Source organism: Triticum urartu, chromosome 6A (assembly GCF_056163025.1).
Source record: "Triticum urartu cultivar PI428250 chromosome 6A, HENAU_Tu73, whole genome shotgun sequence".
In the NCBI taxonomy this organism is placed as follows: domain Eukaryota; kingdom Viridiplantae; phylum Streptophyta; class Magnoliopsida; order Poales; family Poaceae; genus Triticum; species Triticum urartu.
In genome coordinates this window covers 554,904,085-554,928,550 of record NC_141878.1, presented here as the reverse complement: position 1 = coordinate 554,928,550, position 24,466 = coordinate 554,904,085, and the positions used below count along the sequence as shown (strand labels likewise).

At 44.9% G+C, this 24,466-nt stretch overlaps 1 protein-coding gene and 2 pseudogenes across 2 annotated transcripts; 2 read left to right on the top strand and 1 right to left on the bottom strand.

The window, feature by feature from the left end:
• The first annotated feature begins 2,704 nt into the window (after positions 1-2,704).
• Positions 2,705-3,721, top strand: LOC147966276 (uncharacterized). Its single transcript, XM_087530772.1, has one exon. It carries the CDS (start codon positions 2,705-2,707, stop codon positions 3,719-3,721), a length of 1,017 nt encoding a protein of 338 aa, XP_087386898.1.
• A 3,209-nt stretch (positions 3,722-6,930) lies between these two features.
• Positions 6,931-8,230, top strand: LOC147966275 (uncharacterized; annotated as a pseudogene).
• A 12,491-nt stretch (positions 8,231-20,721) lies between these two features.
• LOC147966274 (uncharacterized) lies at positions 20,722-23,595 on the bottom strand (annotated as a pseudogene). The gene is made up of 2 exons (XR_015607720.1): positions 22,414-23,595; positions 20,722-21,181 (listed from the first exon to the last, which is right to left on the bottom strand). The product of XR_015607720.1 is annotated as an uncharacterized LOC147966274 (transcript).
• Positions 23,596-24,466: the final 871 nt, after the last annotated feature.

Genomic DNA, 24,466 nt, shown 5'->3' with positions numbered 1-24,466 from the left:
AGCCACTCTGGAAGCAAAGAAGAGGTCATCTTCTTCAGTTTCCAGACCACAAAGCCATGGAGAAAGAAAACTCAAGCAAAAATCTCAGAAAAACAAATGAAAAAGAAAGGGCCAAAAAATCAGGCTGTGACAAGCAGTAGGCGCTGCCTCGCAGCCCAGCGCTACTACTACCTTACGACCTGTAGCGCCTGTTGTTGCCGCGCGCTACTACTACTTAGCAGTAGCGCAGTAAGTAAGCCAGCGCTATTGCTAATATTCTATCTATAAGCATTCTAGTGCCCTGCTGGCTGCTAGATGCTTTGATTGTTGTAGCGACCATGACGCAGATGGGGTCCTTGTGCATTAGGCAATGGACCCTCTTCTTCATGGGATTGACATGTCCTCCCATCCCCAACATTCATTGTTTTTTCGGCCCGAAGCTTCTGACATAAACATGAAACTCTACGAGGAAAAAGCATGAGCTAATGATTTAACTACAAAACATACATTTTGTAACTTGTCGGTAAAAGCCATCCTGCTCTTTTCAAAAGCTATGTAACTGAAACTTCTTATGTGATCTCTGCTTCCATCCGTTAGATGGTATCTGAAGCTTGAGTCCATGAGGTTCCAAACAGAAGGCAAGCAATGCATGTTTTGGGGGAAGCCTTTTTCTTGGACCCATTTGATGAACCCTGCATTCTGTTTACTGCTGATTCCCATTCATGTAGCTGCCATGTATAAACCTTCCACATAACAGGCTGAAAATGATAGGAAGTAAAATCAGATGGAGTATGAACTCAAGTTTCAACATTCTCTGTTGGGTTGAAATGATACCATTTGGTAAGATACAAGCATCATAGCTAAAAACTGCAAATGTCAATCATTTCCACAAAAAGCATGAGCTTAATTATGCTTCTATAAATTCAACATATAGAAACCTACACAATATTAAGAATAAAAGTACCTGGCATGACCATGCACTTGCTTGGTTGCAACTTAATAGAGCCGTATTGAAAGAGAAACTCCAGGTATAGTTACACTACACAAAAGAAGCAACCGCCTAAACTATTTGAAGTAACATGACACAATGATGTTTTGTTTTACTCGATTGGCGATGTCAAAGATGGTAAGAAAGAACATAAGATTTTTTTCCCTTTGGGGACCTTATGTTAAGCGCAGCACTCCACAGGTTACAGAGTTGGAATAATTTCAAAGAAATTCACTTTGATTAGCAAGACAAAATATGACAGGATCAGCGTCTGGATGATGAGATTTTGAGCGAAACTGGGGGTCCCAAATATCGAACAATAAATTCTATTAACGGGAAATGCAGTCAGTAATAAGTTGACTTAGTAATGACTGTTGACCTAGATATTTAGTTATTCACCACAAAATGCTTTTAACTGATGCATTCAATTATGCTTAAAATTATAGAAGATCAAACTTCCAAGATTAAATAATAGTTTTTATGGAAAAGGAGGGGTTCAACAAGAGATCAGTTAAATTGCATAATAAAGACCATCATTTTGACATATCTTTTAATTCCATCCTACAGACACAAACCTCCCGACCAGTCTGTCATGCATTGCTAAAACAGTATGCCGCTCTAGCGGGCACAGGTACACGGCTGGGAACCTTCCCCGAGCGTTTTGTCTGCAAGAGATGGTCAGATTACTTGATCTGGGAATAGACGACCCACCCAGCTGGTATTTAACAACAAAACAACAAAATGTCGTTGAATTCCCATCACGTAGAAGAAGGCACTACCTCCATGAAACCTGCAATGACAAGAGCATGTAAGTTTTCTCGGCATGGTGCTTGTAATCCGCATGCCCTGACTACCAAGTTCTCAACTAAGAAAATATATAATACCGCCACCTTATAATATCACCGCTGCTATTTACAGATGTTGGTTGGTAGACAGAGATGATGTGAAATGGTTTGTGTCAAAGGAAGGAGCAGAGGGTACCTTTATTGTGTTTGTAACAGTGAAACTTCTATCTCTACAAAGTTTTTCCCTCTGTTTCGACTACATGTCGTCACACAAATATTGCTGGTACCGCACAAGTTGATGAAAATAGTGTGTACAGAACATGCGGACAAGTTGCTTCATGAGGCCAACTCCACCATGCGACCCCATCCTGTCCGGGTGCGTCCGTTTGGGGTAGAACGGACGAATAGCGCGGCCCAATGCGCGGCCTCAAACGGACAAATGTTCGGATTCCGTCCGTTTTCGACCCATTCCCAACCCAAACTTGCGCCGAGTTTGGGGTGAAACGGACATCGCGCGGACGGGCTCGACGCACGCCCTTGTTCCCCCATGGCCCGCCTGTCGGGGACACTAGCAGTCCCTTCGCTTCCAACGCCTCCACCCCCTCTCCCCGCCCCACCCCGCCGTCGGCGCCTCCACTATACTCCGGTCGCCTCCTCACTGCGCACCCCCCGGCCGTCCATACCAAACCACATCTCGACATGGCCGCCACCACGCCCGCGCTTTTGCCATTGTTTTGGCCGTCGATTGGAGGAGATTTGGCCGTCGCTGTCGTAGCCGGTGGCAGAGGGGATACGACCACCGGCGACGTACCACGGCGGCCACGGTAGCTTCCAACGAGTGCTCCAGAGCGGCCAGTAGCCGGCCGCCAACCACCCCTACTGCATCGAGGTGATCATCGCGTCCTCTTTGCCACCACGACCGCAAGGTGTTCGACACTTTGCCCACAAAGGTATGGACAGTGGAGATGAAATTTTCTTCCACCACTTCATTTATTCATCGGACGATTCGTCGTCGGATGATGAAGATCTTGTGGTGGCTGCACTGGTCATTCACGACCACATTGAACGGCAGCTTCCTCGGTACAGGAGGTCACTCCGTGCCCGTGCTCCCAACCTGAATCACAACAGGGAGAGAGGCCACGCCCTACTCTATGCCGATTACTTTGCGAACACCCTGCTGTTCAAGCCAGATAAATTTCGTCGCCGTTTTCGTATGGCAAGGCATCTATTCAATCGTATCCGAGAGGGAGTGGTTGCTCATGACCCATACTTCGAGTGCAAGACGGATGCCCTTGGCAAGCTTGGATTCTCCTCTTACCAGAAATGCACCGCGGCCACCCGCATGCTTGCATATGGAATTCCAGGCGATCTGGTGGATGAGTATGTGCGTATGAATGAGACCACATGTCTGATGTCACTGTATAAGTTCTGCAAGGCCGTGGTGGAAGTGTTTGGCCCTGAGTACTTGAGGCAGCCAACTACCACTGATACAGAGAGATTGTTGGCGACCAACGCAGCTAGAGGCTTTCCAGGCATGCTTGGCAGCATAGATTGTATGCACTGGGAGTGGAAGAACTGTCTATTTGCTTGGCAGGGCCAGTACAAGGGGCATGTCAAAGCATGCACTGTCATATTAGAAGCGGTGGCTTCGCGGGATCTTTGGATATGGCATTCTTTCTTCGGCATGGTAGGTTCTCACAATGATATCAACGTGCTGCAGCGTTCTCCAGTCTTCGCAAGGCTTGCAGAAGGCCACTCCCCACCTGTCAACTTTGAGATCAACGGCCACCAGTACAACAAGGGATACTATCTAGCTGATGGTATATATCCTCAGTGGTCAACTTTTGTGAAGACAATCTCGAACCCCCAAGGTGAGAAGAGAAAGAGATTTCCCCAAATGCAAGAGAGTGCTAGAAAGGATGTGGAACGTGCTTTTGGTGTGCTTCAATCCCGATGGGGTATCGTTTGAAACCCTGCACTGTCGTAGGATGAAGGGAAGTTTTGGGAGGTGATGACTGCTTGTGTGATCATGCACAACATGATCGTCGAGGACGAGCGTGATGACATGATCTTCGACCAAGGATTTGATTATCAAGGTGAAATGTTGAGCCCCTGCACCAAGAACCGGCCACGTTTGAACAGTTTGTCCAATTCCATCGTGAACTTCATGATTGACACACTCATTTGAATCTTCAAAATGACTTGGTTGAGCACGTGTGGAGTCACATTCGCAACCAATAGATGTATTGGTTCATTATGTTCATTCAAGACAATTTCGATTTGGTTTTAAAACTATTTTATTAGAGACAATTTCGATTGAGTTGTAAAACTATTTTTATTTTTAGACAATTAATATTTGGACGCGCAAACTTGTTTTGATATGAGGAGTATATGTGCATTTTTTGCCGTGGCGGACAGGATGGGGCCAAAGGATGCAACCGCACGCTGGGCGCACGACCACCGCATCCCAGGACAAGCCCAGGTACGACCCCATTGCCCTACTCAAATGGACCGAATATGGGCAAAGCGGACGTCCGTTTGTGATCACGCGGTGGAGTTGGCCTGAGTCACAAGAATAACAAACAACCAACGAAGTTCACGATCTTCCCATTAGGGTCAAGCCCTGTGAGTAAACAAAAAGAAGAAATGGTTATAGTTCAAGTTAAGGCCAGCACAGAGTATAACTATAATGAAGGATATCTAGTGCATTCTTGTCTATTGGTGTTCCAACTCTTCACCAAAAAAATCTACGAAAACCATATGCCCACATGTAAGTTTTCTCGGTATGTCACGTTTTGTAAAGTGATGGTTTTTTGCAAGTCGTGACACGAAAGTGGTGGTTCTATGCATTTAATTCCCCAAGCCCTCACACCTTCACCCACACAAACAAGGACATGAAACGGTACAAAGCATACACATATCGAGACAAGAAGGCCCGGCAAGCATACACGACCCACACGTCATGGACCTTCGGGGTTGCTGGGGCTGTGAGGTGCAGGATTGCACGGTCGAACAGCGGGGAGCACGCCAGGCATGCTGCGGTGCGCGTTGCGGGCGGATCGGGTGGAGAGGAGGGCCACTGAGGGCGCGAATGCCCCTAGAATACTGGTACTCTAGTATCCTTTAAAGGGGTAATGGGAGCTCATCCATGACGATCTAACAATTTCCAGCCCGGTTAAGATGAAAATAATCCAGAATCATATATCATATAATCTGTACTCCCTCTGTTCATTCTCATTGTTTTGAATAAGATCATAAAACAATTCAAAAGCCATGTCAGAAGCACCAGCAACTACGTTTCCGTCCGCCAGTGACGGTCACTCACTGTTTCTAGCGACTTTGTGGCGACCTAATGCACAACCTCGTCGGCGTTTCTTGCCGTTTCAATTCCCATCTCAATCCAAAAAACCCACAAATCCGTCCTCCTTTCTCAAATCTCTCAGCCCGTGTGTAGATCCAGCCCTCCTGAGACAACAACTTGAGAGCCCTCTCAAATCCGAGGAGGGAGAGGTGGGGGAGGAACAGAGGTGTGCATTCTCAGGAGGCGGGTGAGGGCGGCGGCGGGATTGGAGGCGCTCAGGAGGCGGGTGTTGGTCCATCAATCCCAGTAGCCCCAACTACAATGGGGGACTCGAGCTTCAAGTTCCTGGAAGGGGTGGAGGGAAAACTCAAGAACTTGCAGCTCTCTGAAGCTGAGAAAAAGGGGATCAGGATTGGGAAGAAGCAGATATGCTCCTTGCAGGTGAGAAAGCTTCAGGCTGTAGGTAAACTTCTCTCGGAGCGACCGGCTAGAGCAAAACATGTAGGAAGATCTCTGGGGGGAGCATGGAACCCAGCTTTTGGTGTGGAATGCAAAGATCTGGGCAGGAATTGTTTTTTGTTTATCTTCCAACAAAAGTCAGATAAGGATAAGGCACTAGATGCTGGACCTTGGAGATTTAACAATGATCTGCTGGTGATGGAGGATTTTGTGCTGAGTAGAACCATAGATGATTATGAGTTCAAGTCAATACTTATTTGGGTTAGATCTTACGGTATCCCAATGGGGATGATGAGCAGAGAAACTGGAATTCTAGTGGGAGAACAAATTGGTGAAGTTGTTGATGTAGACCCAGACATTAATGGGGATTCGATGGGAGTATTTATGCGGATTAAAGTGAAACTAGATATCACAGTCCCAATCATGAGGTTTGTAACATTCTTTATTGAGGAGGAACAAGAACAGAAGAATGAAATGAAACTCGGGGGAGATGATGAAGAGAAAGAAATGAAGGAAAAGAAGGAAGAAGAGGAAAAGATTGTCTCATTCACATATGAGTATCTTCTTGATGTCTGTTATAGCTGTGGAATTATTGGACACACTGAAAAGTCATGCCCAACTAGATCTAGAAGAACAGGGTCCAGGCAATTTGGACCATGGCTGCATGCAGTTATGTACAAGGGAAGCTCAAGCGAAGAAAGAAGTAGGGGCTCGAATGACAGAAGGAATTTCTGGCCAAGCAATAGCGCAGACAGTAAGGGGAGTAAACAAGGAAGTGATGAGCCATCCTGGCGAAGAAATGCACCAACAGGAGATGCTGGGGAAGAATCAGGAAGGGGTGAAGGGAAAGAAGTGACAAGCCCTCTCAGTTTAAAACAATCCGAGGACTTAAGAACAGGGGAGGGAAAGAGATTGGATTGCAGCAATAAGCAACAAACCATGAGAAATACATCAGGCAGCCAGGTGAGTGAGGATTTACTGAAGTCAGGTGATGTTAGTCTGGTAAACTTGATGGAAAATCCTTTAGGAAAGAAACAAAAACCAGAAATAGAATGGATAAAAGATGAAGAGAAGACAAACAACACCACAATAGCAAATCAGGAGTCAGAAGGACCAATAAAACTTATGATGACACATAAGAGGGAAGAGGTCCAGAACAAAGAGGGGAGAAAGTTTGAGAAGTCAGAAATAAGTACAAAAAGGGGTACCTTCAGGCGAATGGAGAGGAAGGAAGGAAATCAGGAAAATCAATTCAACATGACAGAACTAAGGAAGAGGAAGGTTGACATGATGGATGTTGACGAGATAGAACTAGCAAAGAAAGCAAAGATGTAGAATGAGGGGAATGAAGAGGAATAAGGAAACACCAACTCAGAATTTGTGAACACCAGGCTGCAGGGACAGCCTGGTGAGCCAAAATGAGAATTGTAGTGTGGAACTGCCGGGGATTGGGGAATGGCCCGACAGTGAGAGGACTTCTGGATCTCCAGAAGTAGGTGGACCCTGACATCCTTTTCTTATCTGAGACTAAACTTGATAAAAAGAGGATGGAAAAGTTTAAGTGGAGGTTAGGTATGGGGAACATGATTGTGAGAGACTGTGAAGGAAAAAGTGGTGGATTGGCTTTATTATGGAAGAATGATGTACAAATTGAGCTGCATAACTACTCCAGGTATCTCATTGATGCAGAAGTAGTGGAAAAGGATGGATTCAAATGGCGTTTTATGGGCATTTATGGCGAGCCTGCAAGCGATAAAAGGAAAATAACTTGGAAATTGCTTCGCATACTCAAACAACAACTTAACCTCCCATGGTTGTGTGCTGGTGATTTTAATGAGATCATGTATAACCATGAGAAGAAGGGGGGCTGGCTAGAGCACAAGGCCTAATGGAAAGATTTAGAGCAGACCTAGCAGATTGTGGATTGAGGGACTTAGGCTTTGAGGGGGATAAATATACGTGGCGCAATCAGAATTGGGATGTCAACCGATTTGTTAAAGAAAGACTGGATAGAGCTATGGCATCCAGGAGTTGGTTTACAAGATTTCCGAACTTCAAAGTCATTAATGGAGATCCATACCATTCAGACCATAGACCCATAATCATCCAAACAGAGGGAGCTAAGATATCATACTTTTTCAAGAGAAGGGCTCATGATTTCAGGTTTGAAGCTAGTTGGTTGCAAGAGGAAGATTGTGAGATGGTGGTTAATAATGCTTGGTCCAACGCATGCCTGCGAGGCGACCATAATCCCAGGCAATGTTACACATGGTAGCAAGAGATTTGAAGGACTGGGATGCTAATGTTTTAGGCGATCTTGGGAAAAGAATTAAAATCTTAAGAAAAGAATTAGAAGAGGTACGAAGAGGAGACATCAACCAAGAAAGGATTAGCAGAGAGCACTTTTTAAGGGAGAAGCTGGACAGATTGGAGCACCAACATGATATTCATTGGAGACAACGAGCCCATGTCAAATGGTTACAGTTTGGTGATAAGAACACATCCTTTTTTCATGCCTTTGCATCTGAAAGGAAGAAAAGAAATACCATCAAGAAATTGAAAAAGGAGGATGGCAGTTGGGTGGAGGGGGAAGAACCTTTGAAAGAGCACATTGCCAACTATTTCTTTAACATCTTCTCCTCTATAACAGGAAACGACAATGAAGAAATATTACGCACGGTGCAACCAAAGGTGACAACTGAGATGAATGATGTATAGTGTGAGGAGTACACAGAAGAAGAGGTGAAGAGAGCCTTGGACTGAAGGAAATATGCCCTAGAGGCAATAATAAAGTTATTATTTATTTCCATATATCATGATAAATGTTTATTATTCATGCTAGAATTGTATTAACTGGAAACATAATACATGTGTGAATACATAGACAAACAGAGTGTCACTAGTATGCCTCTACTTGACTAGCTCGTTAATCGAAGATGGTTATGTTTCCTAACCATGAACAAAGAGTTGTTATTTGATTAACGAGGTCACATCATTAGTTGAATGATCTGATTGACATGACCCATTCCATTAGTTTAGCACCCGATCGTTTAGTATGTTGCTATTGCTTTCTTCATGACTTATACATGTTCCTATGACTATGAGATTATGCAACCCCCGTTTGCCGGAGGAACACTTTGTGTGCTACCAAACGTCACAACGTAAATGGGTGATTATAAAGGTGCTCTACAGGTGTCTCCAAAGGTATATGTTGGGTTGGTGTATTTCGAGATTAGGATTTGTCACTCCGATTGTCGGAGAGGTATCTCTGGGCCCTCTCGGTAATGCACATCACATAAGCCTTGCAAGCATTGCAACTAATGAGTTAGTTGCGAGATGATGTATTACGGAACAAGTAAAGAGACTTGCCGGTAACGAGATTGAACTAGGTATTGGATACCGACGATCGAATCTCGGGCAAGTAACATACCGATGAAAAAGGGAACAATGTATGTTGTTATGCGGTGTGACCGATAAAGATCTTCGTAGAATATGTAGGAGCCAATATGGGCATCCAGGTCCCGCTATTGGTTATTGACCGGAGATCTGTCTCAGTCATGTCTACATTGTTCTCGAACCGTAGGGTCCGCACGCTTAACGTTAGGATGTCAGTTATTATGAGTTTATGCATTTTGATGTACCGAAGTTAGTTCGGAGTCCCGGATGTGATCACGGACATGATGAGGAGTCTCGAAATTGTCGAGACATAAATATTGATATATTGGACGGCTATATTCGGACATCGGAAGTGTTTCGGGTGATTTCGGAGAAAACCGGAGAGCCGGAGGGTTACCGGAACCCTACCGGGAGAAGTAATGGGCCATATGGGCCTTAGTGGAGAGAGAGAGAGGGGCTGCCAGAGGTGGGCCGCGCGCCACCTCCTCCCTGGTCCGAATTGGACTAGGGGAGGGGGGCGGCGCCCCCCCTTTCCTTCTCCCTCTCCACCTCTTTCCTCCTTGGCGCGCCACACCTGGCCGGCCAGCCTCCTTCCCTTGCTCCTTTATATACGGGGGCAAGGGGGCACCCCTAGACACACAAGTTGATCCACGTGATCGTTCCTTAGCCGTGTGCGGTGCCCCCTACCATCATATTCCACCTCGATCATATCGTTGTAGTGCTTAGGCGAAGCCCTGCGTCGGTAGAACATCATCATCGTCACCACGCCGTTGTGCTGACGGAACTCATCCCCGAAGCTTTGCTGGATCGGAGCCCGGGGAGCGTCATCGAGCTGTACGTGTGCTAAGAACTCGGAGGCGCCGGAGTAACGGTGCTTGGATCGGTCGGATCGGGAAGACGCACGACTACTTCCTCTACGTTGCGTCAACGCTTCCGCTTCGGTCTACGAGGGTACGTAGACAACACTCTCCCCTCTCGTTGCTATGCATCACCATGATCTTGCGTGTGCGTAGGAAAATTTTGAAATTACTATGTTCCCAACAGTGGCATCCGAGCCTAGGTTTTATGGTTTGATGTTATATGCACGAGTAGAACACAAGTGAGTTGTGGGCGATATAAGTCATACTGCCTACCAGCATGTCATACTTTGGTTCGGCGGTATTGTTGGATGAAGCGGCCCGGACCGACATTACGCGTACGCTTACGCGAGACCGGTTCCCCCGACGTGCTTTGCACATAGGTGGCTTGCGGGTGACTGTTTCTCCAACTTTAGTTGAACCGAGTGTGGCTACGCCCGGTCCTTGCGAAGGTTAAAACGGAGTCAAATTGACAAACTATCGTTGTGGTTTTGATGCGTAGGTGAGATTGGTTCTTGCTTAAGCCCGTAGCAGCCACGTAAAACTTGCAACAACAAAGTAGAGGACGTCTAACTTGTTTTTGCAGGGCATGTTGTGATGTGATATGGTCAAGACATGATGCTGAATTTTATTGTATGAGATGATCATGTTTTGTAACCGAGTTATCGGCAACTGGCAGGAGCCATATGGTTGTCGCTTTATTGTATGCAATGCAATCACGATGTAATGCTTTACTTTATCACTAAGCGGTAGCGATAGTCGTGGAAGCATAAGATTGGCGAGACGACAACGATGCTACGACGGAGATCAAGGTGTCGCGCCGGTGACAATGGTGATCATGACGGTGCTTCGAAGATGGAGATCACAAGCACAAGATGATGATGGCCATATCATATCACTTATATTGATTGCATGTGATGTTTATCTTTTATGCATCTTATCTTGCTTTGTTTGACGGTAGCATTATAAGATGATCTCTCACTAAATTATCAAGAAGTGTTCTCCCTGAGTATGCACCGTTGCCAAAGTTCGTCGTGCCCAGACACCACGTGATGATCGGGTGTGATAAGCTCTACGTCCATCTACAACGGGTGCAAGCCAGTTTTGCACACGCAGAATACTCAGGTTAAATTTGACGAGCCTAGCATATGCAGATATGGCCTCGGAACACGGAGACCGAAAGGTCGAGCGTGAATCATATAGTAGATATGATCAACATAATGATGTTCACCACTGAAAACTACTCCATCTCACGTGATGATCGGTTATGGTTTAGTTGATTTGGATCACGTGATCACTTAGAGGATTAGAGAGATGTCTATCTAAGTGGGAGTTCTTAAGTAATATGATTAATTGAACTTAAATTTATCATGAACTTAGTACCTGATAGTATCTTGCTTGTTTATGTTTGATTGTAGATAGATGGCTCGTGCTGTTGTTCCGTTGAATTTTAATGTGTTTCTTGAGAAAGCAAAGTTGAAAGATGATGGTAGCAATTACACGGATTGGGTCCGTAACTTGAGGATTATCCTCATTGCTGCACAGAAGAATTACGTCCTGGAAGCACCACTGGGTGCCAGGCCTGCTGCTGGAGCAACACCAAATGTTATGAACATCTGGCAGAGCAAAGCTGATGACTACTCGATAGTTCAGTGTGCCATGCTTTACGGCTTAGAATCGGGACTTCAACGATGTTTTGAACGTCATGGAGCATATGAGATGTTCCAGGAGTTGAAGTTAATATTTCAAGCAAATGCCCGGATTGAGAGATATGAAGTCTCCAATAAGTTCTATAGCTGCAAGATGGAGGAGAACAGTTCTGTCAGTGAGCATATACTCAAGATGTCTGGGTATAATAATCACTTGATTCAATTGGGAGTTAATCTTCCAGATGATTGCGTCATTGACAGAATTCTCCAAACACTGCCACCAAGCTACAAGAGCTTCGTGATGAACTATATATGCAAGGGATGAATAAGACTATTCCCGAGCTCTTCGCAATGCTGAAAGCGGCGGAGGTAGAAATCAAGAAGGAGCATCAAGTGTTGATGGTCAACAAGACCACTAGTTTGAAGAAAAAGGGTAAAGGGAAGAAGAAGGGGAACTTCAAGAAGAACGGCAAGCAAGTTGCTGCTCAGGAGAAGAAACCCAAGTCTGGACCTAAGCCTGAAACTGAGTGCTTCTACTGCAAGCGGACTGGTCACTGGAAGCGGAACTGCCCCAAGTATTTGGCGGATAAGAAGGATGGCAAGGTGAATAAAGGTATATGTGATATACATGTTATTGATGTGTACCTTACTAGAGCTCGCAGTAGCACCTGGGTATTTGATACTGGTTCTGTTGCTAATATTTGCAACTCGAAACAGGGACTACGGATTAAGTGAACACTGGCAAAGGACGAGGTGACGATGCGCGTGGGAAACGGTTCCAAAGTCGATGTGATCGCGGTCGGCACGCTACCTCTACATCTACCTTCGGGATTAATATTAGACCTAAATAATTGTTATTTGGTGCCGGCGTTGAGCATGAACATTATATCTGGATCTTGTTTGATGCGAGACGATTATTCATTTAAATCAGAGAATAATGGTTGTTCTATTTATATGAGTAATATCTTTTATGGTCATGCACCTTTGAAGAGTGGTCTATTGTTGATGAATCTCGATAGTAGTAACACACATATTCATAATGTTGAAGCCAAAAGATGCAGAGTTGATAATGACGGTGCAACTTATTTGTGGCACTGCCGTTTAGGTCATATCGGTGTAAAGCGCATGAAGAAACTCCATACTGATGGACTTTTGGAACCACTTGATTATGAATCACTTGGTACTTGCGAACCGTGCCTCATGGGCAAGATGACTAAAACACCGTTCTCCGGTACTATGGAGAGAGCAACAGATTTGTTGGAAATCATACATACAGATGTATGTGGTCCGATGAATATTGAGGCTCGTGGCGGATATCGTTATTTTCTCACCTTCACAGATGATTTAAGCAGATATGGGTATATCTACTTAATGAAACATAAGTCTGAGACATTTGAAAAGTTCAAAGAATTTCAGAGTGAAGTTGAAAATCATCGCAACAAGAAAATAAAGTTTCTACGATCTGATCGTGGAGGAGAATATTTGAGTTACGAGTTTGGTGTACATTTGAAACAATGCGGAATAGTTTCGCAACTCACGCCACCCGAAACACCACAGCGTAATGGTGTGTCCGAACGTCGTAATCGTACTTTACTAGATATGGTGCGATCTATGATGTCTCTTACTGATTTACCGCTATTGTTTTGGGGTTATGCTTTAGAGACGGCCGCATTCACGTTAAATAGGGCACCATCAAAATCCGTTGAGACGACGCCTTATGAACTATGGTTTGGCAAGAAACCAAAGTTGTCGTTTCTTAAAGTTTGGGGCTGCGATGCTTATGTGAAAAAGCTTCAACCTGATAAGCTCGAACCCAAATCGGAGAAATGTGTCTTCATAGGATACCCAAAGGAGACTGTTGGGTACACCTTCTATCACAGATCCAAAGGCAAGTTATTCGTTGCTAAGAATGGATCCTTTCTAGAGAAGGAGTTTCTCTCGAAAGAAGTGAGTGGGAGGAAAGTAGAACTTGACGAGGTAACTGTGCCTGCTCCCTTATTGGATAATAGTACATCACAGAAAACTGTTTCTGCGACACCTACACCAATAAGTGAGGAAGCTAATGATAATGATCATGAAACTTCAGAACAAGATACCACTGAACCTCGTAGATCAACCAGAGTGAGATCCGCACCAGAGTGGTACGGTAATCCTGTTCTGGAAATCATGCTGCTAGATCATGATGAACCTACGAACTATGAAGAAGCGATGGTGAGCCCATATTCCGCAAAATGGCTTGAAGCCATGAAATCTGAGATAGGATCCATGTATGAGAATAAAGTATGGACTTTGGTTGACTTGCCCGATGATCGGCAAGCAATTGAGAATAAATGGATCTTCAAGAAGAAGACTGACGCTGACGGTAATGTTACTGTCTACAAAGCTCGACTTGTCGCAAAAGGTTTTCGACAAGTTCAAGGGGTTGACTACGATGAGACCTTCTCACCCGTAGCGATGCTTAAGTCTGTCCGAATCATGTTAGCAATTTCCGCATTTTATGATTATGAATTTTGGCAGATGGATGTCAAAACTGCATTCCTGAATGGATTTCTGGAAGAAGAGTTGTACATGATGCAACCGGAAGGTTTTGTCGATCCAAAGGGAGCTAACAAAGTGTGCAAGCTCCGGTGATCCATTTATGGACTGGTGCAAGCCTCTCGGAGTTGGAATAAACGCTTTGATAGTGTGATCAAAGCTTTTGGTTTTATACAGACTTTCGGAGAAGCCTGTATTTACAAGAAAGTGAGTGGGAGCTCTGTAGCATTTTTGATATTATATGTGGATGACATATTACTGATTGGAAATGATATAGAATTTCTGGATAGCATAAAGGGATACTTGAATAAGAGTTTTTCAATGAAAGACCTCGGTGAAGCTGCTTATATATTAGGCATAAAGATCTATAGAGATAGATCAGGACGCTTAATTGGACTTTCACAAAGCACATACCTTGACAAGATTTTGAAGAAGTTCAAAATGGATCAAGCAAAGAAAGGGTTCTTGCCTGTGTTACAAGGTGTGAAGTTGAGTCAGACTCAATGCCCGACCACTGCAGAAGATAGAGAGAAAATGAAAGATGTTCCCTATGCTTCAGCCATAGGCTCTATCATGTATGCAATGCTGTGTACCAGACCTGATGTGTGCCTTGCTATAAGTCTGGCAGGGAGGTACCAAAGTAATCCAGGAGTCGATCACTGGACAGCGGTCAAAAACATCCTGAAATACCTTAAAAGGACTAAGGATATGTTTCTCGTATATGGAGGTGACAAAGAGCTCATTGTAAATGGTTACGTTGATGCAAGCTTTGACACTGATCCGGACGATTCTAAATCGCAAACCGGATACGTGTTTACATTAAACGGTGGAGCTGTCAGTTGGTGCAGTTCTAAACAAAGTGTCGTAGCAGGATCTACATGTGAAGCGGAGTACATAGCTGCTTCGGAAGCAGCAAACGAAGGAGTCTGGATGAAGGAGTTCATATCCGATCTAGGTGTCATACCTAGTGCGTCGGGTCCAATGAAAATCTTTTGTGACAATACTGGTGCAATTGCCTTGGCAAAGGAATCCAGATTTCACAAGAGAACCAAGCACATCAAGAGACGCTTCAATTCCATCCGGGATCTAGTCCAGGTGGGAGACATAGAGATTTGCAAGATACATACGAATCTGAATGTTGCAGACCCATTAACTAAGCCTCTTCCACGAGCAAAACATGATCAGCACCAAGGCTCCATGGGTGTTAGAATCATTACTATGTAATCTAGATTATTGACTCTAGTGCAAGTGGGAGACTGAAGGAAATATTCCCTAGAGGCAATAATAAAGTTATTATTTATTTCCTTATATCATGATAAATGTTTATTATTCATGCTAGAATTGTATTAACCGGAAACATAATACATGTGTGAATACATAGACAAACAGAGTGTCACTAGTATGCCTCTACTTGACTAGCTCGTTAATCGAAGATGGTTATGTTTCCTAACCATGAACAAAGAGTTGTTATTTGATTAACGAGGTCACATCATTAGTTGAATGATCTGATTGACATGACCCATTCCATTAGTTTAGCACCCGATCGTTTAGTATGTTGCTATTGCTTTCTTCATGACTTATACATGTTCCTATGACTATGAGATTATGCAACTCCCGTTTGCCGGAGGAACACTTTGTGTGCTACCAAACGTCACAACGTAAATGGGTGATTATAAAGGTGCTCTACAGGTGTCTCCAAAGGTAGATGTTGGGTTGGCGTATTTCGAGATTAGGATTTGTCACTCCGATTGTCGGAGAGGTATCTCTGGGCCCTCTCGGTAATGCACATCACATAAGCCTTGCAACTAATGAGTTAGTTGCGAGATGATGTATTACGGAACGAGTAAAGAGACTTGCCGGTAACGAGATTGAACTAGGTATTGGATACCGACGATCGAATCTCGGGCAAGTAACATACCGATGACAAAGGGAACAACGTATGTTGTTATGCGGTCTGACCGATAAAGATCTTCGTAGAATATGTAGGAGCCAATATGGGCATCCAGGTCCCGCTATTGGTTATTGACCGGAGATCTGTCTCAGTCATGTCTACATTGTTCTCGAACCGTAGGGTCCGCACGCTTAACGTTACGATGTCAGTTATTATGAGTTTATGCATTTTGATGTACCGAAGTTAGTTCGGAGTCCCGGATGTGATCACGGACATGACGAGGAGTCTCGAAATGGTCGAGACATAAAGATTGATATATTGGACGGCTATATTCGGACATCGGAAGTGTTCCGGGTGATTTCGGAGAAAACCGGAGAGCCGGAGGGTTACCGGAACCCTACCGGGAGAAGTAATGGGCCATATGGGCCTTAGTGGAGAGAGAGAGAGGGGCTGCCAGAGGTGGGCCGCGCGCCACCTCCTCCCTGGTCCGAATTGGACTAGGGGAGGGGGGCGGCGCCCCCCCCTTTCCTTCTCCCTCTCCACCTCTTTCCCCCTCCTAGTAGGAGTCCTACTCCTACTAGGAGGAGGACTCCTCCTTGGCGCGCCACACCTGGCCGGCCGGCCTCCTCCCCTTGCTCCTTTATATACGGGGGCAAGGGGGCACCCCTAGACACACAAGTTGATCCACGTGATCGTTCCTTAGCCGTGTGCGGTGCCCCCTGCCACCATATTCCACCTCGATCATATCGTTGTAGTGCTTAGTTGAAGCCCTGCGTCGGTAGAACATCATCATCGTCACCATGCCGTTGTGCTGACGGAACTCATCCCCAAAGCTTTGCTGGATCGGAGCCCGGGGAGCGTCATCGAGCTGTACGTGTGCTAAGAACTCGGAGTCGCCGGAGTAACGGTGCTTGGATCGGTCGGATCGGGAAGACGTACGACTACTTCCTCTACGTTGCGTCAACGCTTCCGCTTTGGTCTACGAGGGTACGTAGACAACACTCTCCCCTCTCGTTGCTATGCATCACCATGATCTTGCATGTGCGTAGGAAAATTTTGAAATTACTACGTTCCCAACATAGACAACATTGGTGACTTAAAGGCCCCTGGACCGGATGGCATGCCAGCAATATTCTTCAAAAGATTTTGGCAAACTGCTGGGAACCAGGTCACTGAAGAGGTTCTTCGAATATTAAGGGGAGGAGAAATGCCTGAGGGTTGGAATGACACACTCATAGTGCTAATTCCAAAGCATGCCAATCAGTGAGCATAAAAGACTTGAGACCAATAAGTTTGTGTAATGTGGTGTATAAGCTAGTGTCCAAGGTAATCACAAATAGGCTTAAGGTAATTCTTCCTGACATCATCTCCCCAAACCAAAGCGCCTTTGTGCCTGGAAGACTAATCTCAGATACTATTCTTCTAGCATACGAGTTAACTCACTTCCTTCGGGGGAGAAGAAGGGGCTTGACGGGCTATGCGGCTATTAAATTGGATATGAGCAAAGCCTATGACAGGGTTGAATGGACGTTTCTAAAAGATATGATGCAAAGGCTGGGTTTCAACATGTGCTAGATTAAATTGATAATCCAATGTGTTTTGACTGTAAGGTATCAGATCAAGGTGAACCAAGATAAAACTGAAATAATTGAACCTCAAAGGGGCTTGCAACAAGGAGATCCACTCTCTCCATACTTGTTCCTCATCTGTGCAGAGGGGTTCACTGCCATGTTACATGAAGCTGAGATGAGAGGATTAATAAATGGAATCAAGATTTGTAGAGAAGCTCCATGTGTAAGCCACTTGCTCTTTGCGGACGACTCATTACTGCTTATGGAGGCCAATGCGGAGAGTGCCCATGAACTGAATAGAATTTTAAATATTTACGAAGCCTCTTCGGGTCAAATGATTAATAAAGACAAATCCACAATACTATTCAGTGCAAACACAAGGCAAGGATTGAAGGAGGAAATGAGAAGTATTTTACAAATTTCTTCCGAAGGTCTTTCCTCAAGATACCTAGGTGTCCCATCCTATGTGGGAAAGGGTAGAGCAAGGGCGTTTGAATATGTTAAAGAAAGAATGTGGAAGAAGATCCAAGGTTGGAAGGAAAAACTCCTTTCAAAAGGTGGGAAAGAAATCCTTATAAAAGCAGTTGCACAAGCAATCCCGGTGTACTCCATGTCTTGCTTCGATCTAACTAAGTATTTGTGTGAGGAGCTGAGTACTATGATTAATAGGTACTGGTGGAGCCAAATGGATAAGGAGAACAAAGCACACTGGGTCACTTGGGGAAAACTTACGAAAACAAAGAAAACAGGAGGTCTAGGCTTTAGAGACCTCCATGCCTTCAATCTAGCTATGCTAGCGAGACAAGCATGGAGGCTCATTCAAAACCCGTCTTCCTTGTGTGTGCAGGTGCTGTCAGCACGGTACTACCCAAATGGATCAATTCTACATGCCAGTCCCAGAAATGGCATATCTTATACTTGGCGTAGTATACTGGAAGGAGTGAACCTGCTCAAGAAGGGGATCATATGGAGAGTTGGTAGTGGAACCAACATTAATATCTGGACCGACCCATGGATTCCAAGAGGAAGTACTAGAAGAGTCATCACCCAAAGAGGCAGAAATGTTATAACCAAAGTAAATGAGCTAATTGACCCGGTCACTAACAACTGGGATGCAGACTTAGTAAGTCAAACCTTCCTCCCTGAAGATGCGAAGATTATTTTACAAATCACAATTCATGAACACAATGATGATATCATAGTATGGCATTTTGATAAAAAAAGGTATACTTTCTGTTAAATCTGCATACAGAGTTGCTATAGATACTGCATCTCATCAATCCATTACAGGGCTGACTTCCTCCTCAAGTGCAGATGAAGGTACATGTGGTTTTGATTGGCTGAAGTTGTGGTCGCTTCCCCTTCCAAACAAGGTTCTTCATTTCCTATGGCGCCTATCCACGAACAGCTTACCCCTTCGCATGAAGCTTCATCATAGAGGTATGCATGTAGACACTCGTTGTCCGATTTGCTTTCGTTTGGATGAGGATGGTGGCCATTGTTTTATTAAATGTAAGAAGGTAAAAGAGGTGTGGAGGAAAGCTCAGCAGGAGCATGTGGGACTGCGGATACTACCTTGTGCAGATGCGTTGAGTTGTATGGAAGAAATCATGAATCTCAATGAGGAGGAAAAACTTAAATCTTGCCTGCTCCTTTGGAGATGGTGGCATGAAAGGAATAGGGCAAATGCTGGAGATATTATGAAATCTTCTGATGAAATATGTCACTCTATTGATTACCTTTTTATGCATTTTTGTAAGGTTAAGGGAAGTGGGGAAGTGCCAAGGCAACAACGGAAAGAGAGATGGTCCAGACCTCCACTGGGAACTTTGAAAATTAATACTGATGGCGCCTTCCTGGAGGAGAAAAACACTGGAGGTTGGGGTTTCGTCATCAGAGATGCGTGTGGCGTAGCATTGGCGGCTGGTGCAGGTAATCTAGAGAGAATCTCTTCTGCACTTCACTCGGAGGCTTTGACGATGCTTTACGCCATAAGGACAGCCACTCAGCTAGGTTGTGACCGAGTGATATTGTGTGCAGCTCAAGAATGCAACAACTACTGAAGATTTTGATCTTTCAGCATTAGGGGCTATTTTCAAAGATATTAAAGTACAACTACGTGTAGGTTTTGCTGATGTATGTGTGGTATCTTGTCCTAGGACTTGTAATGGAGTTGCACACATGTTAGCTGCGTATGGTGCTAACCTGGGAGCCAGTTTGTGTGAGATCTGGCTTAGACATGTTCCAAACTTTGTAGAAGATGCTGTTGCTGGCGATTTGTCCAGCCCTGTTATGTAATGGAATGCATTGTGTTCCTTCAAAAGAAAGGAACGGGCGCACAGAGCGCCGTTTAGGATTTGCCTCAAAAAAAAAAAAAGAAGCACCAGCAACTACCACCTCCCCCTTGCTCCAGAAAGGGGAGCTTGACAAACACTTGAAACACCAGCTCGTTGCCCCTAGCCCGTAGAGGTTGCTTCCATTGCTGCTGCAGAAGTGCAAGAAATTACAATACAAAAATCAATCAATTTGTGAATCAGGTTCAAACGGAAGGTGCATTTTGCTCCAACCTTCCTGACTCGCCTTGACTTGAGATCGACCATGTAGGAACCAACACATGTGCTCACAAAAATGACTTGGGTGCCATAGGCGATGCCGCTAATCCCATCTTCAGGTGTTGGGATCTAGAGGGCCATGTCAGGGAGCAGTGTCCTAAGATCGATTGCCAATCCCCACAATATGTGACCTGCTTGTGGAGAAAACTGCTACCTTGTGTATCGCTGACCCCACATTACCTTCATCTACTTCCTCCGTCCCATAATATAAGAGCGTTTTTGACACTAGGGACGGAGGGAGTACTTCGCAAAATGCCTACGCAGTATACGCCCTGCTCGGCAGGGATAAGCGTTGACAGGATCATAAGAAACCGAAGAAACGATTCAGACTAACACAGCACTAAAGGGGCTACTTTTGAGGAATTTTTGGGTTATACTCCCTCTGTCTCATAATATAAGAACGTTTTTGGCATTACACTGGTGTAAAAAACGTTCTTATATTATGGGATGGAGGTAGTAGTATTTTTGGTATTTTTGAAATATAGCTTGGCACGCGACTGGTGGCGGCTAAGGCCTTAGTTTCGGGACCAAAATCAGCCCGAGCTCCTGCTCTTACATGACTCTACTCCATAGCCCAGGTCACAGTAAAAATACTTCTACCAGCTAAAGCACAAGAGACTTGGGCCGCTGGATGCTGCTTGGACGTGCCAGATTTTCACTTCACTCTGTTGTCTGAATCAAAATAGCGGGTGTTTAACGGAAGAAAGGATCAGAGCAAGTGATTGCTGTATGCTAGAGCCTGACTATGTAACTGCTTAGAGCTCAGATGAAGGCATGTCAAGAATGGAAATAAAACTTTGAAGACCTATAGTACCCTGCCTAGTATAAAATATTGTCCACACTTCCAAGTTTACATGATAATCAAGTAGCAGGCTGGTGTCAGTCAGTTCCCATTAAAACCATCCTTGCATTGCGATGCTGTCGCAGCATTTCACAAGATCACAGAGTAACTGAAAGGGCCTTAACAAACAGCAAGCAGGGACGCAACAGCTTACTAAACAAATTCCATCAACCAACACTAACACCAGCTAACATCACTGCCACCACCTCCCCCTTGATTCAAAAGTGTACTTCCTTAACAGCAACTCGATCTTGACAAAGAACTTCAAGCACCAGCTCACTGCTCCTGCTCCAGCTCCATACAAGTTGCTTCCATTACTGCAGAAATGCAAGTTATCAAAATGTTAGATCAACTGGTTGATGATGAGGTTTAACTGAATGTACATTTTGATTACTCACCAACCACAAGGATCAGCAAGACACACTAACACAAACACAAAAACAATAGGTAATGGTTTATACACCTCCCGTGTGTATATCGGATCTGCCTCAAAATGTATTGGTATGTACAAAAGAAATATGCAATGTTGTATACTTTCAAATAAGATTTGAAACCTTTTGGCAACAATTAAGTGCAGCCCAAGAAAACAATCCAGAACATTCAGTACTACTTTCATCATCTCAATAATCGGGATGGATATAATTCACTAAAATGAAGAACAAACATTTCTCTATATCTTGAACAATAACATCATTGGCAGTACATTTGGTCGAACAACCAATCAGCAGAAGAACAGCAACATTTCTCCATATCTTGAATTCTACACATGGGATTATTAATATCTCAACTTGTATGGATGGCTTCACTCGTAGTTGACTATCTAGCTCATATATTTCTGAAAAGTATACCTATTAGGTTCTAACTGAATGCATCTATTTAATGCATTTCACTCTAATGGAGGCATTCAAACAACTGATCTTTTAGCGCCCGATGTAGCCTCCACTTGAAATTAACTGCTCCATTGGGTTTTCTTTAGTTGAGATGATTCAACTTTGGAGCTTTCAATCCAGTTTTCATGATGGTGAAGATAATGTTTAGTGTTTGAATCATGCAAAAATTGTGAGATACAAGGAATAGTACAAAGTTGTTTGACTGATGACAATGTTGGTTGCTCTGCAGGTATCTGGAGATGCGGAAATCGAGACCAAACGAACTTCTGTTAGCATAATGAATATATGAATGAATCCTATTTTTTGAGTACCTGAAACTAGATAGATGTTTCCGTTGCACCTAATTAACAAGGGTGTGGTTGGTTTCTCATCCGCTGAGTATGGGGGCTCATTTTGCGTCTGGCTGGCTGCTACTGGTGATCATTTCCTTACTCGAAGACCACATGCTACATGTTGGTTAATTTGGCATGTGTACAACTTGACTGCGTTCATGATGGATGGATCATCGATGGACAGCCAGCCTTAGTAGCTACTGTTAAGTCACATGATTCCTTCCAGGCTCAATCTTAGTAGCGAATCATTAAGAAAACATGGACCAACAAATCACACATGACTGTACAAGGTTGTGTACATGGACCAAGAATCATAAAGAATAATACCTGGGATGTAAGATCTCTGGTAGGGAAAGATCTTACTGCCCGGACCAGATACAATCCTGGCTCGCCTTGACTTGAGATCAATCCTGTAGGTACCCAGCCGTGTGCTCAAAAATATTATTTGGGCTCCTTCGGCAACACCACAAATTCCATCTTCATCTGATGTGATGGAGAGGGCCCCATCAAGTAGCAGCCGCGTAAGATCAATTGTCTTTACTTTTGCCCATCCCATGGCTCCTTCCAGTCCGGTTTGCATTGACCACAGAGTTAGATTTGTGACATCCACCAGGCGAATCCCAGTCCGCCGTCTTCTGCTGTCATGAGATACCCCTTGCCATCTGCGGGTCTCTCGAGCATGGACAAACACCGGGAACCAAGGTGGCACTGAATGATACCATCCAAGTCAAAGTACAGGGTATCACTCACAAGCACACTAGGCGAGCCACGGATATAACTATACTTGAGGACATTTGGATGGGAAACACTTGTAAGAGCACTCCACAACTCTGTCTCGGACGAGTAGAGCCAACCTAGGGTCACCTTTGCTCGTGATTGGTGGTCACCATGACCACACTGAAGTGTCCTCCCTGGCAATCGTGGTGGTCGCAGCCTTGTGTGGCGCAGAGCACGGCCACACTGTACCAGAGCAAACGATTGTCCATCGGTGTGGGAATGCGATGCCCATGGCCCGTCAGAGGGTCCAGGACGGTCAGGTGAACGGTATCCCCCTGCCAGTACTGGTCGTATGAGTCAAAGACGTAGCGTCCGTGGCGGCAGTCCAGGGCCTTCAGGGCAGCGGCGACCAAGTGTGAAAGGTCTGGTAGGGTTGGAAGCGCAGATATGGCGAGGAAGCTTGCGGCCTCTTGGACGAGCCCCAGGACGGGAGGTGCCCCGTGGAACTCGCGGTAGCGGCCGCGAAAGTTCGCGTTGGCGAAGAAGCGGCGCCAGGGCTTGCAGACGGCGGAGGCGCGGACGAGGCAGGCGGGCTCGTCCGGCGGAAGGCGGAGTAGGATCTCGTCCACGAGCTCCGGCGGAAGGCGGAGGAAGAAACCATCGGCGGGCTCGCCCATCAGCGCTGGCGGCGGCGGAGGCGAGGGTTTGGGGAAGGTTGGGGTGCGGCGGAGGCGAGGGTTTGGGGAAGGTTGGGGTGCGGCGGAGGCGAATCGAGTGCGGCCCCTAGACGGACCCGGTCGGTGTTGCATCGGTTCGTGGGTACATGGTTCGGTTTAGCCAAGCTGCTTGAGTTTTTTTTAATTATATAAGGCTAAACAGTCTCCCTTTATTATTATTGATTAATGGAGTAAATAATAGCACAAGGTTCATTCCATAAAAAAACAAGGTTCATATAGGGATATAATGTATATCAGGGGCTGAAGAAGCCACAAATGACCATGACTATGTGCCTTGATGTTGTAGTTGTTCCTTTTACATTATAGTATTGTTTTAAATCATGATTTTGCCTATTCCCCTAAAACTGATTTGTGGCACATAAATCAAAATTATAATGTTTTAGCATCGTACAACACAATAATCCCCTCAATTACAATGAATGTTCAAATCTGAATAACTATACAATAACAAATTGTCCGGAACCGAAAGACATGAATACAAATAAGATCAAATGAATAAAATGGGAGTCTATCTCCCATACAGTTGCCAGCGGTGCTCAATGAGGTCGTCACGGAGTTGGTTGTGTGCGGCATTGTCCTGAATCTTCCCGTAGGTCTCAAGAAATGCAGTGATCTCATCTGGGTCCTGGCAGACACGGCCGCCAAAGTAAAACTCTAACTTTAAATCTCTCTCGGCCTCGATGGTCATGTTGTGTATAATTCCACATGCAACCACGATATTTGAGAGGGATTTTTTATCCTAGTAGCAAGTAGGACCTCCAACAACGGCAAACCGAGCTTGCAACATACCAAATGCCCTCTCAATATCCTTTCGACATGCTTCTTAAGTTTGGGCAAAAAAAGTTTGTTTCCCGATTTCTAGCTTACTGATGGTATTCACAAATGTTGCCCACGAAGGATAGATATCGTCGGCAAGATAATACCCC